The 18,126-nt window shown below is 37.7% G+C and overlaps 1 protein-coding gene and 1 pseudogene across 6 annotated transcripts in view; one reads left to right on the forward strand and one right to left on the reverse strand.

Moving 5' to 3' along the window:
- KDM8 (lysine demethylase 8) overlaps positions 1-10,789 on the reverse strand; it is a 27,000-nt gene extending 16,211 nt beyond the window's left edge. Inside the window, exons 1-3 of one of the 6 annotated variants that reach the window (XM_074197402.1) lie at positions 10,431-10,789; positions 5,507-6,061; positions 4,311-4,477 (exon numbers count right to left, since the gene is read on the reverse strand). In XM_074197402.1, coding sequence (XP_074053503.1) covers positions 4,311-4,477; positions 5,507-5,992 — 653 coding nt within the window. In that variant the 5' untranslated portion in view covers positions 5,993-6,061; positions 10,431-10,789. Of the gene's footprint in view, positions 1-4,310; positions 4,478-5,506; positions 6,062-9,649; positions 9,945-10,353 lie in introns of those variants that run through there. The other 5 variants (XM_074197401.1, XM_074197405.1, XM_074197400.1 and 2 more) reach the window with 5 other exon arrangements.
- Positions 10,790-15,183: 4,394 nt separating this feature from the next.
- On the forward strand, positions 15,184-15,762 carry LOC141494831 (large ribosomal subunit protein uL6-like; annotated as a pseudogene).
- Positions 15,763-18,126: the final 2,364 nt, after the last annotated feature.

Here is an 18,126-nt window from a genome sequence, read left to right on the forward strand (position 1 = left end):
TGCTTCCTGGATCCTTCTTTACATTTGTCCATGGAGAAGCACAGTATTTATATAAAACCACTAAAGAAACCTCCAGAGATTCTCTAATATACCCCCACCCTTTTACAGATGAAGAACCGGAGAAAGCTGGAGAAGAGAAAGCTGTGACATTAGTAGATGGCAGACCCCTTAAAATCCAAGTCTTCCTGCTTCCTAGAGTATTTAAAATGATTTACTTTAGAAAGGTTATATTTATATTTAAAGTTTATAACAATTCGTCCCCAACCTATGTTATTCTCCTTCTTGTACTCCGCCATTGAACCAAATTGACTTTGCTGGTTTTTACAAAAGCATTCATCACCCATGTCTGTACCTCCAATCTCCTCATGGTCAGAATGCACTCCCTGCCTCATCTTCACCTTAGAGAATTCCTTACTCCTTCAATACTTAAGTTAATCCTTCTTCTTTTCTCTGTCCCTCAGCTATTGATAGAACAGACCCAGAGCTTAGCTCAAGAGGGAACATTGAGCACTAGCTGCTGGAAAGGCAGTGGTAGAGCCTTTATATGACTGCAGGAGAGAAGGAAGCCATGAGTGCTGTGCAGATCCACTAACTGGAATCACATAACTCTAGGAAGGGGGAATTTTAGATCACATTACTTGAGAATCTTGGACACAGGCTCCTAAAGAAAACTGTAAGGACTTTTGGCTTGCACTCCATTGTTAAAGCATTCCCCTCCTCCTCCTCCTCCTCCATCATCATCATCATGGCTATCATTTATTTAGTGCTTTAAGATTTTCAGAGTGTTTGGATCCTCAGTTAGTCGATAAATATTATTAAGTTCCTGTTCTGCACTAAGCATTGGAGAAAGGCAAAAAGACAATCTCTACTCTCAAGAATTCAGAGTCTAAGAGGAGAGACAACATTAAACAACTATAGACAGATAAGCTGTATATAGGACAAACTGGAAAAAAATTGAAAGAAGGAAGGCACCAGAATTAGGGGGTTAAATAAGGGGGAAATGTTTCCTATAGAAGGTAGAATTTTAGCTGGAATTTGTGAAAAACCAGGAAGAAGAAAGACAAGAGAGCATTGTAGGCATGGGAGACAGAGAAAAGACTGGATGTTGAGAGATGGAAAATCACTTGTATAAGGAACATCAAGGAGATAAATGTCACTGGTTCAGAGTATGTGTTTGTGTGTGTGGCAGGGAGGGGTTAGTGGTGTAAAGTGTAAGAAGATAAGGAAGATGATGGAGAGGCAGGATTTAATATTTGACCTTGAAGATACTGAAACTTACATGGTCACCTCTTTTTTTTTCCCTAGGAAGATTTATTTGATAGATGAGTGAAGGATGGACTGGAGTAGGAGAGATTTATGGCAGAGAGGTTACTGCAATTGTTCATCTGGGAGGTAATGAAGGCCTGTACCAGAATGGTACCATATAGCTAGATGACACAGTAGAGAGAGCACTGGGCTTGGAATCAGGAACACTTATCTTCAAATCTGACCTCAGATACTTACCAGTAGTGTAACCCTTAGCAAGTCAACCCAATTTGCCTTAGTTCCTCATCAATAAAAATGAGTTAGAGAAGGAATAATGGCAACCACTCCAGTATCTTTGCCAAGAAATTCTCAAATTGGGTTTTGAAGAGTTGGACATGATGAAACAATTGAACAAAACCACTACCACTCAGGTGAATGCAGTGTCAGAGAAGCGAAGTGGGAATACAAAGGTAAAATGGGATTAATACTATCTACTTGATTGTTGTGAGGATCAAATGAGATGTTTATAAAGTGCTTAGCAGTGTAGGCACTATATTTAGATGTTATTATTCTATTATTATTATATATTATGAAGGTAAAATCAAAGCAGTAGATTGGATATGGTGGGTAGAGGGTGATAGTGAGAGTGATGAGTTGAGGATGACACCTAGATTGCAAGTTTAGGGACTGAGAGGGAAGTTAGGAAGGGGGGTGGGAATTAAGGGAAAGATAAATTCAATTTTGAACCTGTTAACTTTCAGTGTCTACAAGACATCTAGTTAGAGATATCCAAAAGGATATGTGAGACTGGAGGTCAGGTTTAGATAAACAAATCTGAAAATCATCAGCAAAGAAATAATAATTGAATCCATGGGAGCTGATAGAATCATCTAGTAAAATAATATGGAAGAAGAGGTCCTAGGCAGAACTCTGTGAGACACCCATAGTGAGAAGGCATGACCTGGATGAAGTTTCAGCAGGCTGAGAAGGAACTAACAGATGGATAGGAGAAACTGGAGTTAGTAGTGCCATAAAAACCTAGTGAGAAGAAAGTATCAAGGAAAAGAGGTTTGACCCTAATTAACAGTGGCAAAGACTGCACGTAGAGAGGTCAAGAAGGATGAGGATAGAAAAATATCCTTTAGATTTGGAAAGATCACTAATCACTTTGCAGAGAGAAATTTTAGTTTACCAATGATGACAGAAGTTAAGAGAGTGAAAGGAAAGTAAATGGAGGCACATATTGTAGTTGGCCTTCTCAAGAAAATTTGGCCATAAAAGGAAGGAGAGAGTAGAGATGGATGAATTGAAGGTTTTCTGAGGTTGGGGCATATCTTTAGGAAATAAGAAATCAGCCAGGAGATAGGGAGAAACTGAAGATAAATGAGAAAGTTAGAAGGCAGATGGTATTAGCTCCATTTTACAGCAGAGGAAACAGGCCAAGAGAAAAAAATTGTGATTTGCTTTGTATCACACAGCTAGTAAATGTGTAAGGCAGGATTAAAATTCAGTACTTCCTGACTCCAAGTTCAATGCTCTATCCACTAAGCCACCTCCCTGCTCCATCCTCTTAGAAGATCAAACACTTTTCCCTGGAAGTAGGTTAGTTAGAAAATGCAGACCCTTGGTTTAGTAGAGCAAACTGGGACCTCTACTTTCAACTATTGTGAGGATGGAACTACATGGCAACAGTGAAGGAATAAGAATCCCTGGCAAGAATTCCTAGATTTAGCCTTCTGGAAAGAGCAGGGGCAGACTTGGACTAAGTAAGGATATGGGGGGAAGCAAACTGGGATCTCTTCTATTAGAGATAATGATCAGTTTGTTATTCAAACTGTGAAGCCCCAATGAAAAGTAGAGTGTTGTTTAGCAACTGCAAATTTCTTGCAGTGAGTTAATGCTGTAGGGGTTAAAGATTGTATTTGTCCCTAAGTGGGGTAGGAAACTCAGCAGCCCCTAATGTAAAATTCTCTTTTTTTTGGGGGGGGGAAGCTCCCATAATACACAACAAGTTCATTCCAAAGGTGGTTCAAATCACAAGTTAGTGCTATGATTCTCAAGGACTATATAGGGTGAATGGTAGGCAGGAGGAGGGGAAATAGTTCCCCCAAAGGGGAAGGAAAATAATACATACATGAATAATGAATCTTTTCCTGCCTGTTAAAATGAATTTAATTTTTTGTGATGTTATTTGATGCTGTGTCCAGCACGAACAAATTCATTTTTTGAAGTGTTCATGATATAAAATCATGAAGTTTCTATGTAGTCTATAAATCTTTGTTTTTTTCACTCTTTCCTGAACCCTACTCTTTCCCTATATTTCTCACTAAATTCAGTTTTTCTAATCTTTATGTTAAAGCAGTAACTTTAGTGGTTATATCATTGTATATTGATTAAATTTGGAGTGCCTTATAGAGTTTTTCATATAATTTTTCTACCTCTATTCTGTACAATGTCAGTATGTAAAGTATAATTATTTTATGGTAGTCTCTTTGCAAATACTTATCATGAATAATGTAATATGAAATGATCAATATCGCATGAAAAAACGTTTCTTTTGCCTTTGGGCATAAGAGAAAATAAAATCCAGTAAATCCTTTTTTTTGCCCCTCCAAAGAATAAGCCACCTTCTATTTAGTTTCTATTATTCCATAAAGTACCCCAAAATAATGATAATAGTAATAATTCATTTCTATATTGTTTTGAGGTTGACAGAGTACTTTTCTTCTATGCAAATATTATTATCTCTATTTTTTGCAGATGGAGAAACTGAGACACAGAGCAGTATAGTGCCAATAAGTGTCTGAATAAAGGAGACTTAAAATGTAAGCACCCACAAGAAATATTTCTACAGCAAGTGAAAAAAAGTGAAAAAAAGCCTATGTTAAAGAATAAGAGAATCAAATGATTTTTTTTTTTAAATCACAAACATAAATTCTTAGATTTAATGGTAACTTGTACTGAGAGTTTTGGGATTTGGGTATAGAGACTTAAGGATTCACTAACTTGCTGGAGAGGCACAAGGTGGGGAAAATGATATCAACTTATTTACTTTTGCTACTCACCTCCATTTCCTCATGCATGGCCAGTGGTTAGCAATCCCCTCCAATATAACAGGCTTTTGTGGAACCAAATAATTTTTCCTAAAAAACTCAAGTGAAGGGCACTGTAGTTGTGGAACTGCAGTTCCTAATTTCACAGCTGGAGTCAATGTATGGTCATATTTGATTTTCTGTATATGAAGATAGAATGTGAGTCACAACAAACTATATTTACATTTAGTTATACAAACTTAAAAAAAAAACCTATTTCCTAGCAATGAAGGTAAAGAAAAGTTAATTTTTAAGAAAAACTACTATGTAAACTGATAGTTATAAATGTTGGTTGAATTCCTTTCCTGGTCCAGCCAATATTCATGTTTTCCTTCTTTAAATTCCTATTACACTTATAATCTATACTATATATTTATGTACTTACTGCTATTTTCCCGTAAGGGCAGGAACATGTTATACATTTCTCTCATATTTTTCACAGCACAGAATTTAAAAAACTTTTTGAATGAATGACTGATCATTTGAACTGAGACCCATTAGACAGTAGCATCATCAGATATAGGTTTAATATCTACTACAGCTTTAGTGGAGGGGTAGGAAAATAATATAAGCTGGCTGATTCTGATACTTTTAAACAACTCAGATTTAAATCAACCCATAAATCTTGCCTAGAGATATTCTTCAACTAAACACATTTAAAAAACTGATGCTAAAGTAACATATCTCTGGGGCAGTAATTAATATAAGCATCTCAAAAAATCTCACATTTTCAAATGACATCCATGAGTCATAAAAAAGTTAGTTTGTGGCAATTTCCATTACAAACTCAACAACACAAAACAAAATAGAAGCAGATGTAACTGGAAAAGTGAGTGATAATTCAGACAGCTGACCAATTAAAGAGGTATACAAAACGGATACAACTTACTCCTCCAGTTTGAAATGTTTCTTTTGCATCATAAATGCTACATCAAAAAAAATTGCTAGTGTAGAAATTGCAAATAAATCAAGAAAACGGATTGAGATGTTCCATTTGCAAAATCAATGTCTGCCTCAAGACAACAGGTTCTATAGTTCATCAACCATGGACAGCTCAGGTCAATGAGCCACACCGATTCAGCTTGGGAAAAGTCTGGGATTCTGTTTTTATAGGAACCACTATATTAGCATCTATTGCAAGCAATTCAGCAAGTCTCTCAAATTCATACCTTTCTGCTCAATTCTTCAATCTTGGTTTCAGAAGGTCTTTTGCCACATTGAAGATGCTTCTGAAGGACATTGACTACTTTAACCAGAATGTTCCCCAGTATAGATGCTCCCATCAGCAGACCCATGTCACAGACTCTTATTGCTTCAACTATGTCATCAGTTTGAAGGCACAAAGAAAGAGCTTTCAAAAGACACCCATAAGAATAAACTCGTCTCCATTCTTTATCCACATCCCTCCAAGTTCCAGTATTAAGTTTTTCCCAGGAATAATCTCTTATTATTTCACTTGTCTTTAGACATTCATCTTCTTTTCCTTCATAGAAAAGCTCTCCAGCTTGATGTAGTAATACCACCACACTTTTTTCAACCTTTTCACCGAAGTCCAACTTGAGGCCCTCTTTCGTCTGTGGAAGCAAGGCCCTGAGGTCTTCTGAGAGGGAATGTGTTGCTGACATCTTACTGTCAGAAAGACTGGCTTCTGACATCTGTCCCACCAGACAGCTCAGTTTGCTTGGTAAAGGTCCTTCTTCTCTCCAATGATCCTCATGAATTTTCTGTTAGGAAATAAACAAAACTTATAAACCATAAAAGACCCTTCATTCTGCTAACATCTACATCTATGACTGACATTTCAGAGCACAGTGCTTGGCACATTGTAAGCACTTAATTGGTCAATTGAAAACCTAGAAACATAGAAATATCAAAAGAAATCAAACCTCCTTTTTTCACAGTCCTTGTATTTCATTGGGTCATCTAAATTTAGAAGTGGAGGTAGACCAGGGGATGGATAACTCTAGATTTCCTGGACTGATAGAAGGAAATTGGTTTGTAAGAAGAAGGGGATTTATAACTTTTTCACTTTATATGGGAGTTAGAAGCAAACTCATATTGTTTCCATGTTAAGAACTATAGAGGGGCAGCTAGGTGGAGTAGTGGATAGAGTACTGGCCTTGGAGTCAGGAGTACCTGGGTTCAAATCTGGTCTCAGACACTTAATAATTACCTAGCTGTGTGGCCTTGGGCAAGCCACTTAAGCCCATTGCCTTAGAAAATCTAAAAAAAAAAACCCCAAAAAACTATAGAGTACTTTGGGACCCAGAATCTGATTCAAGGCAAAAGGAAGAGGAAAACAAATGATTTATATAATAGTTTGACACAGAGGAAGGGAATACAAATAGTGGACAAGAAAGAAGGCAATAAGAGTTCCAACCTCCTGAGCTAATAGCCCTAAGGAATCCTAGAGGCAGCCTGCCTGCTTCCTACCAGAATATCAACTGTAGATTTCATTTGCATAGAACTTTAAAGTCTAAAAAACACTTCTCCCAACTACTAGGCCAAGCATTTTAAGTATGTGCAAATATTATTCTCTACATTTTACAGATAAGGAAACTGAGGCTCCAAGAAGTAAAGAGATCTATCCCATAGTTCTTAAGTATCAGGGGAATTACCTAATGCTGGGTCTTCTGATTCATTTTTAGAAGAGATATTAGAGGTCATCCAGTCCAACCTCAAATGCAAGGCACAGTGACCAATTAATTCTCCCTGCAATCTTAGCATTCATTTAATAAATGAGTTCACATTTACAAAGGGCTTTTCTGATTTCAAGTCCAGGGTTTCTTTTACTGCTATCAGATCTCAAAACTGAATTTTAAGACTCCAGTTTAATGCTATCTCATAATTCTATCTCCTGCAGGAGTTTGGTGAAGTGATCTAGAAATCTGAGAGGCTCTGAGGTAGGGGTGTTTTTGCCAAAAACAGAATTAAAGACATTAATTATTAATATTGGGGCATCTAGATGGTGAAGTAGATAGAGTACTGGGCTTAGAATAAGGAAGACTCATCTTCCAGAGTTCAAATACAGCCTCAGATACTTCCTAGTTGTATGATCCTGGGCAAGTCACTTCACCCTGCTTGCCTCAGTTGTCATCTATAAAATGAGCTACAGCAGAGAATGATAAACCACTCCAACATCTTTGTTAAGAAAACCCTAAATGAGATGACAAAGAGTTGGACACAATTGACTGAATGACTGAACAAGTTATTACCTTGGAAAAGAGTGAGTAGGGTTCCAAAAGAATGGGACTTGAGAGGACCTTAGAGATCATTGTCATCTAACCCCTTGTTTTTACAATGGAGAATGAGGCCCACATAAAAGAAATAACATATCCAAGATCAAACAACTGGAACTAGAAAAAGTCTCTTGACTGTCTAGTTCTATGCTTTTCCCTCTACACTAATGCTACATTTAAAAACTCTAAAAGGATCATAATATTATCAGGTCATATTCCTATATATTATAGTTTACAAAATACTTTCCTTACATCTCTTAAAAGAGAGTGCAAGTATGATAATCCCCACTTTATAAAAGGTAGGGACAAAGAGCATCACAGCTCCATTCCAAGTAGCTCTGACTACAAATTCAAACTCTTAACACCATATTATTAGCCCAAATGTGTGGTTTCTTCCTATTAGAATGTGAATTCCTTAAGAGCTGGGGCTGTCTTGCTTATTTTTATCTCTAGTACCTAACACAGTGTTTTGCACATAGTAAGAACTTAAATGATTTCATATTCATTAATTCATTCATCCCATAGCTCCCTTTCCCATTATCTCTTTCATTATCTTTAACACTCAAAAAAAAAAAATGAGGATGCCCTTCATTGGCAGAAAAACCCTAGGAGGCACAGAAGTCATGGGAGCCTGGTGTAGACCTGTCTGGACAATGAGGGCTAAAGACAATTTGACAGTTACTTAGATACAGAGATAAAAAGATGGAAACATGACAGACTACTCTTAAGAAGCTTACATATAGAAGGGATGGGGATTATTCACAAATTAGTATGATTCAGGGCAAAGGACAATATGCTGTAATGAATAGGAGAGGTCACTTTCAGCTGTGGGGGAAGGTTTCTGGGATATCTTCATTCATGGATGTATAGGCTCAGTCAGGAATTTAAGGAGAAATTCAGCAATAAACTGAGAAGATTCCTGACACTGTAAGCACCATTGCGTGAGCCTCATGGCAATTTCCAGGAGCCGGAAGACAATGATATTTATAGATTGAGGATTGAGGCTGTCTTGCCCAACATATACAGGATTCCCTCTTACAAGTGGGTAGCCAGCCTTTAGCCAAAGGTGCTTAACAAGACAGACCCTACTACATCATTTTTTAAGGGAATACTTTATTATTAGAAAGTTATCCCTTCTACATCATGACTTTGCCCATAAGAATTTTTATGTATAGCAGGTCAGCATAAGAAATTATATGGAGTTTTGCAGAAGCTGAAGATGATACAAACACACACAAATTTAGAAACCCAGAAATGCATAAAATATGTGTACAGTATTGTATAATATCAATATATTTTATCTTTTAATACTATAATCACAATTTCTTTTTAAAACTTAAAATAAATGAAAAGTTAAAGCTTGCAAAAACAATGTGAAAACTAGAAGAAACCCAAAGGTTAGAAATGTAGAGCTATATTGTTTATATATTTATTATATATATAATATATATCAAATATTTACATATTTGAAAGTTTAAATATAATAAATGCATAAAATATATTTACTATTATGTATATTACCTGTACAGCATATATTTTACGGTTTAATGAACCTTAAATGAACAACTACACACTTTTCCCCCCTTTAAATTAAATTTGTAGTAGAACTGTAGTTCTTCATATTGGTTTCGAGATGCCACACATATTAAAGGGAGGGCCAAAAAAATTTATGCGGATTTCTCAAATCACAAGGGCAGGCCACTGAACCCACTACATCTTAAGGTAGCTCATTCCACTTTTCAAAAGCTACAGGTTATTGCAAACTTGCAGCAGCAACTTGTAGTTATTGCAAGAACACTAGAATTAAGGGGAGTGAGAAAGACTTCTTAAAGAAACTCCAGTGACTGTTTCACAACTCGAAGAGTTTCTTTAAGAAATCTTTCGGGGGGTGGCTAGGTGGCACAGTGGATAGAGCAATCGGCCCTGGAGTCAGGAGTACCTGAGTTCAAATCTGGTCTCAGACACTTAATAATTACCTCGCTGTGTGGCCTTGGGCAAGTCACCTAACCTCATTTGCCTTGCAAAAATTAAAAAAAAAATCGTTCCTACTCCCCTTAAATCTAATGTCCTTACAATTTAGGTTCATCTTGGTATGTTGTCTCTTCTGTCGGATTATGAGCTTTTGTGGGCTCCCCCAACTTTGTAGTTTAACACATCTGGCTCAGGAGTGAATTAATAAACATTTGCTGATTTGACTTGAAGCCTTATACTTAGTAGTTTGCATAGGGCCCCTCATTAGACAAACTCCTTGAGTCTGGGGTCTTTTTTTTTGTTTGTAACCCCAGCACTTGGCACTGTGCCTAGTATACAGCGGGCTCTCGATAAATGCTCGCCTTTTCTCCAAGCCCCCAACCACTCACGAGCCCCGCACGGCGGGCTCCTCGTGGACCCCCACAGGAGACCCACTGAGGCGCGGCTCCCACTTCCGGCCGCGTGCCCCACGTCCAGGAACCCGCCTCCTCACGTATTCACACACAGCCACGTGGGAGGCGGCCTGGGATTCAAGCCCCGCCCCCGTTCTGGCAGACACAGCAGCCGCCCGGCCGGGCTTGCCCGGCGCCCCATGCCCAAATAAGGACGAGGCCAGACCGAGGGAGAGGCGGAAGAGAGGAGCGGGCCTTCCAGCCCCATCCAGCTCGCACTGCGCAGGCGCAGGAGCACGGCGCAGGCGCAGCGCGCGTTCCCACCGCCACCTCCCCAGACCTAAGTCTCAGGCACCGCGCACGCGTCACAAGCTCCCGTTTCCCGACCCGCATTTTTCCCCTTTCAACTTTGACCTCCTGAGTTTGTGGCCCGCATGCTTTTCTCCTAATATCCTCGCCGTATCGACCCTCACCCTGTTCCTGACCCTTACGGTGCCGTCCTTCTTCGTTTTTCCGGGCAGGAAGCACGTGAAAGTGTAATCGATTACTCAGAGCTCGCCTCAGGCGCTCCTAATAGAATACCGAGCGAACGATCAGCTGGCTGAGCCTTACCCCTCCCCCACACAGGAGAGGGTGGAGGATGCTTTTGGAGGGAGGGAGGAGTTCAAGTTGTGGGAACCCTGGAGCAGAGCTTTCCTGGGGACTCAGTTTCCCTGAGTGTAAAATGAGGCACTTGGATTAGGCGATCTTCCACGCTCTCTCAATCGTGCCTGGCCTCGGAAGATCCTGCTTGCAGCCCCTGCTTGCGGTTCCTGCTTGCAGCCCCTGCCTGCTGGGCTGAATCCGCCCCCTCCGGCAGCTTTACTTCCCGGGCTTAAATCTCACCCTGAGGTGAAAATGATCGAGTCACTTAATTGATCTTTCATCCCTGAGCGAAATCAACCCTGAGATTCCCGCCGGTTCTTTCAGAAGCCTCTGCATTCCTTCTATTCCTTGCGAGCTAGCCCCCCTCCCCCAGCTATTGCAGCAGCTTCCTAAATGGTCTTCTTATCTTCTTCCTTTCTGCCCTCCTTTCCCTTCTGCCCATAGGCAGCTAGGTAGCACAGTAGTCTGAGTACTAGACTTGGAGACGGGAAGATGACTCAGGAAGATCTGACTAAAAATATTTACTAGCTGTGTTTCCTTGGGCAAGTCCCTTAACCACTGTTTGTTTGTCTCACTGTTTGTCTCAGTGATATGCTCCATGATTCAAACTCGATTTTTCAAACTCAACTTTTCAGTTTCTTTGTATTAAAAAAGAAATGGGTATTATAATAATAATAGTATCTACCTCCTAAGGCTGATGTGAAGAGCAAATGAAATAATATTTGTAAAGTACTTACAAAACCTAGCACATAGTTAGCTAGGTAGTATAGTGGATAGAACACCAGCCATGGAGGCAGCAGGACCAGAGTTTAAATCTTTACATTTAGTAGTTGTGTGACCTTGGGCACATCACTTAACCCTAATTGCTTCTCACACAGGGCCATCTCCAGTTGTCCTGAATCGTGTCTGGCCCCAGGTGGCTCAGGAGGAGAAAGTGTGGCTGGTGACTTAACACAGCACCCCCCTCACTCAAATCCAATTCACTTACTTCTTATGGCATCACCTCTCTGATGTTGTGGTCTTCTTCCAGAATGAAGAACACACATCATTAACTTGGCACATGGAAGGTGCTCTGTAATGCTATTAATATATGTGGCCAGTTCAATTTTTCCTAATGTACTGATTTAGTCATTTCATTCCACAGCTTAGAAACCATCAGTGGTTTCATGTTGACTCTTGAAGTAATTTCAAACTCCTAAGTCTAGCATTCAAAACTCTTTATAAGTTGGCCCTAATTTACCTTATAAATTTAATTTCTTCCCTACAAGAATCCATCTGATCTTGCCAAACTGGCTGCTACTCACAGTATGACCAAACAGATTTTTCATATTTTTGTTTTTTGGGAGGAAAAAAAAATTTCTTCCACCTTAAATTCTTTGCCCCTAACTTTTGCTTATTTAAATTCAAAACTCATCTTAAACATTATCTTCATAAGACATTTCCTGACCCTTTCAACTGGAAGTGATAATAAACATATAGCCTTGTGTAAGGTTTACAGAGTATTTTTCCATACTACAATCCAGTATATATTATTAATTATTAATTATCATCATCATCGTCATCATCATCAGGACTTTACAGCTTAGTATATTTAGACTCAGGCTAAGTAATTTACCCAAGATCATACAGTTTATGTGCATGCCCTTTGATCCAGCAATGGTTCTTGTCCTTCATTATTGAAGAAAACCAAAATGGCATCACTATGATAGACATGAGTTTCAATATGTCCAATTGACCAATCAGACCAATATATTGGAGCTCAGAATGCTCTACCATAAGTTAGGCACAAATTGTCCTTGTGGACCCTTGGGGTGGTTAATCATAAAAAAAAAGGGAAAAGAACCCATATAGACAAAAATATTTATAGCAACTCTTTTTGTAATGGCCAAGAATTAGAATTGAGGGGATGCTCACCAATTAGGGAACAACTGATCAAGTTGTGGTATATGAAAGTTCTGTAAGAAATCTTGAGCAAATGGATTTCAGAAAAAGCTGGAAAGGCTTTCATGAACTGATGCTGAATGAAGTGTACACAACATTTTACACAGTGGCAGCAACATTGTGTGATGATCAGTTATGATAGATTTAGCTCTTCTCAGCAATATAGTGATCAAAGACAATTCTAAAAGATTTGTGATGGAAAATGCCATTCACACCCAGAGAAAAGAACTATGGAGTCTGAAAGCAGACCAAATCATATTAATTTCACCTTTTAAAATTTGTTTTATGTTTTTTTCCATTTTTGATCTTATCCTTTCACAGCATGTATGATATGTTTATCATGACTTCATGTATAACCTATATCAGATTACTTGTCTTGGGGAAGGGAGAGAAAAGGGAGGAACAGAGAAAAATGTGGAACTCAAAATCATAAGAAAAGAATGTTGAAAATATCTTTAAATAAAATTTAAAATTAAAAAAAATCAAAATTTGTTGCCATCAAAGTTGAGATTTGAATCTGAGTCTCAACTCTAAGCCCATCAAATAGACCATATTACATTACTTCTCAACAAAATGAAGCCATTTATAAGGCACTATATGTTTTACAATGTATTTTACTTGCTACAAATATATGAAGTATGATTATTTCTTCTTTACAGTTGAGAAAAATTAGATCAAGCTGTTTTAGGAATTTGCCTGGGATCACACATCTTGTAAGTGCTGGAGTCAACCCTTTCATTCAGATCTTTTGGTCCAAGCCCAAACTTCTATCCACTCTATCAGGATGCTCCCCTTGAGTGAATTGCAATTTTTATATATACATATATATATATATATATATATATATATATATATATATATATATATATATATATATATATATTGCTGGTAAAAGCAGCCCTTTCAAACTAAAACAAATACCCTCTCTAGCTTGCTTTTGTTTTTAACAAGGGAGTTGAAATGAATTAGAGATGCAAATGGAATGTTTTTAAAAAAGAAAACACGTCTTTAATGATGGGGTTTTATACTGGAATGTGTTCCAGGCAGTTTCATTGGTCAAAGCTGCACGTTGCTGGGAGTTGACGAAGTGGTTATTAGTCTCAAAGGTCCATTAAAGGACTGTTTTCTGTGACTATGAGGGGCACTAAACAACAAAGGCCTTATTCCAACTTTTTCATTAATCAAAAACCTGCAATTTTAAAATGTACAAGTATACTGGAAACATTTGAGGCTTAATTATCATATTAAGAAAAAAAAACTCCTTACTACCACATAACCTTTAATATCCAATACAGAAAACCACAAGAGCTTGCTTTCAACCAAAGTCATTGAGAGGCTTGTATTTAATTAAATGTTTTGTGAATATGTGACAACCTCTAAAATCATTCTACCACCAACGATTTGACTGACTTTGGTTAAGTCATTAAAAACAAACCTTTCAATGCCTGAGTTTCCTCATCAGTAAATGAAATTCCTTACTTATCTTCTGCTTCTCAAATATATTGCGAAGAGAAATAAGATGGGGGATTTTGAATGCAGATTTTAAAGAGTTTGAACTTTATCATCCATCAAAAATTATAGAAGTGTTATCCTCAAGGAGCCCAGACTTTTCATCACAAATCTTTTAGATGGCAATGACTTGATTTTATTGTTAGCTATTATTCATTTTGTAGCTTCTATCTAGTAGGTCACTTTTAATTTCTTTTAACAAATCTAGTGATATATATCTGTTACCAGTCTTTAATGTTGCTTAGTGAAATGATATCTGGATATTTTTATTATTATTGTTATTAACTACAGTTGTAATAGTATTAGCAGTAGAAGTCATAGTATCAGTAATGATGGTAAATATAATCTATGACACATTATTGCTATGGTTACTCACCTCCACAAAATTCTAACTTCATTTCCTCATCATAACAATGAAATAACCCCAAAATCTCAAAGGCTACATTGGTGAATTGCATATTCTGAAAATGTCTGCCAAGCTGGAAAAACTTTGAGGATACTCCCACTGACAAGTTACATCTTTTGTCCAGGGAGTGGCCTAGTTGCAGAAAGTCTCATCATAAGAGGTGATTAATGTTTTGACTATGCTGACTTATGAAACCAATAAAAATACAAAGGAGTCCTTAGTCTTCTGAATCTCCTTTCTATTTTTACAATGATAGTAGAATAAATAGTTGCAGAACTGGGAGTAGAAGGAGCTAGGAGTCACATAGTTTTGAGAATGTCCTTGTGTGACAATTAAACTATTGATCTAAATGAGAGAATTTTGTGTGGTGTCAGTGAATATTACTGCACATAGAAACATAACTATTGGGAATTTTCCCTTTTATCTCCCCCTCTTTCCCTCATCCCCAACTAAAATTTAGAAGGTACAAAAAATTGAATACTATCTTCCTTTAAAAACAACTGGGCTTAGTAACTAGTTAGCAAAAATAATTAGTCAAAAATAGGAAGCTACCAAGTTTGTTTGTAGAATAGCCAGAAGGCCAGTGCTATCAGATTGAAGAGTATGTGCATAGTCAAGCAAAACAAATTCCCACTTATGTGACTTTCCTTCATCCAAGTCCATCCCTTTTGGGGAAGCCATTCTCGGGGTTCCTTGTCTTCACATCTATACCCCAGTTGTTCCTCTGTACAGCAAGCATTGTGATGAAGACCATTCTAAGCAACCAGATGGTGGACATTCCAGAAAATGTTGACATTTCTCTGAAGGGTCAGACAGTTATTGTGTAGGGGCCCAGAGGAATCCTCCGCAGGGATTTCAACCATATCAATGTGGAACTCAGTCTCCTTGGAAAGAAGCAAAAAAGGCTCCTGGTGGACAAGTGGTGGGGAAATTGAAAAGCACTTGCAACTGTACGCACAATCTGTAGTCATGTGCAGAACATGATCAAAGGTGCTACTCTGGGTTTTCATTACAAGATGAGGTCTGTGTATGCTCACTTCCCCATCAATGTTGTCATTCAAGAGAATGGCTCACTTGTTGAAATCAGAAATTTCTTGGGTGAAAAATACATCCAAAAAGTGTGTATGAGACCAGGTGTTGCTTGTGCAGTTTCTCAAGCCCAGAAAGATGAGTTGATTCTTGAAGGAAATGATATTGAACTTGTATCAAACTCAGCTGCCCTGATCCAACAGGCCACTACAGTCAAAAACAAGGATATCAGAAAGCTTTTGGATGGTATCTATGTTTCTGAGAAAGGCACAGTTCAACAAGCTGATGAATAAATTGGAAAAGATTCCAAAGGCTGTGTCCTGAGGAATCAACACTTATTCAGATGTCAAAATAAAAATACTTTTTGTCAAAAAAACCCCCAAATTCCCACATTGGCCAGGTCCAAGATTGAGGGCACTTTTGGTAACCCCAATCTATGAGCCACTAATGTAAGAATTTTTCTGTCTTACTCAAACTTAATTTGCCTTAATTGCTACTTGCATTACTTTTACACCATACATTGTGAAGGTGTCCTGAGGGCACATTTTCTGTTGCTTGCACTGTTGCCAGTTAATGATGATGACATTTTGACTGGAAATGAAACTGGATAACAAAAGGAAGTTGTAGCCATAGGGAAGGATAACTCATAGGTCTTAGTGTCTTAGAACTGATTTCTTATGGCCCCAGAGGCAATATATTTTTAATATAAGATCAAAGATATAGAGTTGGAAGGAACCTTAAGTGTTATGAATTCCAACCATTTCATTTTAGAGATGAAGAAACAGAGACCCAGAGAGATTAAATGCCTTTCCAAGGATCACACAGCTCAATAACACATGAGATAGGATTTGAATCCAATTTGCCTAGACCACAAGTCCTACACTCTACCATATTGCTGCTTGTGGAATACTTGGTCATCTCACCCTGCAGTGCTCATGAGAAATGTGAGCAAAAAGATTACCATAAAAATTGCTACATTTTGTGTGCCAGCATCTGTTGCAGAAGATAGAGAAAGAGTAATTCTACAAAAGACTCACCAGCATCTTCCCAACCAAATCATCCTATATCTTTATGCTCAGTGACTTCAATGTGAAAGAGAATGGAGTAAGAGTTGAATAGGAGAAGGATAATGAAAAATATGGTTCTAAATTAAGGAATTAAAAAGGCCAAATGCTTGAAGACTACATCAAATCCTCAAATCTGTCCATTATGAATATTTTCCAAAAAAGAGAAATTAGAAGCCACGGGACACTATGAGCACTGAATAGAATCACCAAAAAAATGAACCTGATTGTATTTCAACACACAGAAGTGCCTGACTGCTGATACTAAATGGATATCAGAATCAACTGTCTATTAAATCAAAACATAGATTAGAGAAAAAAAGGATGAGCAAATTAAGAGGCCTGGGGCAAAGATGAAGAAAAGAACGTATACCATTATAACAGTTCTAACTTGATCTATTCAAATGAGCTAATGTCTCTTAAAATGGAAAATTAATAAAGAAAAAATATGGATTCTTATTGTCATAATTTCTTATGGGAGTTTAATTGAAATAAAGCAGTTACCTCCCATAGAAGCCAGAAGAGCTCCCAAATGGCATTAGCCAGCAGATACTGTATTTGTTTGATAAGCAAAGAGACAGACCAGCTTAGGACAATACCAGTTTGAAATATAAAGTCATTTGCAAAATGTCATGGGGGAGGATGGTAGGAGCCAACATGGTACTATGAGATCATTGACTTTGAGGAATTGGATTTCAGTCTTGCTTCTGACTCTACCACTGTGACCTTGGGTAACCTTTATGTTCCTTAGTTACCTCACTGATAAAATGAGGGGTTTTGGATAAGGTTCTTTTCAATATTTAATCCTTAATCCTATGATCCTAAACAATATTTTTTTCATAAAACATTAAGAAATTGTGTTTTTCTTAGTTCTTCCAGATCATTCCCAAGACCATTTCTAGATGAAACTAAAGGGAAGACAGAACACATATAAGAAGGGAACAGATCTGCTAGAATGTCTATAACAAATAACTTTTATCATAAATGATAATGGTCCCCCTCCCCCACCCAGACTCTTAAAGCTCTGGTCCCTGAAGAAAAGTAGTTGGGACAGACCAAGTATGCACTTCGAGGATTTGTAGGGAAATGGCACAATTAACAGTATTTAGGGATTGGTTTTTAAGGTATCAGGGATGGAAAAGATACTAGATATATAGGAAAACTTCACAGACTATTTTTTAAAAAAGATGATGAGAAAGCCATTAACTTCCAGTGCATATGCCTACACTGTCATCTTTATCACATCTTTAGGGAATGATCTGCATATGTAGTTAGGTTGTTTTTGACTAAAATATGAGGAGAGAGAACGCTGATTTTCAAATTTAATTTTAAGAAATTAACTAAAATCTATTATCTTTCCTTTACATTTGCCTCCTTCCCCCAATTGAAAACAAATCCTATAATTAACCAATCAATCATTAAACATTTATTAAGTACCAGCTATTTATCAGATACCATACTAAACACTATGGATACAAAAAGAGGTGAAAGACAGCCTCTGCCCTCAAAGGGGTTTACAATCCAATGGGGAAGATGATATAAATATATACAAAGTGAACTTTAAAAAGATAAATAGGAAGAAATTAATTGAGG

Source organism: Macrotis lagotis, chromosome 8 (genome assembly GCF_037893015.1).
Source record: "Macrotis lagotis isolate mMagLag1 chromosome 8, bilby.v1.9.chrom.fasta, whole genome shotgun sequence".
In the NCBI taxonomy this organism is placed as follows: Eukaryota; Metazoa; Chordata; class Mammalia; order Peramelemorphia; family Peramelidae; genus Macrotis; species Macrotis lagotis.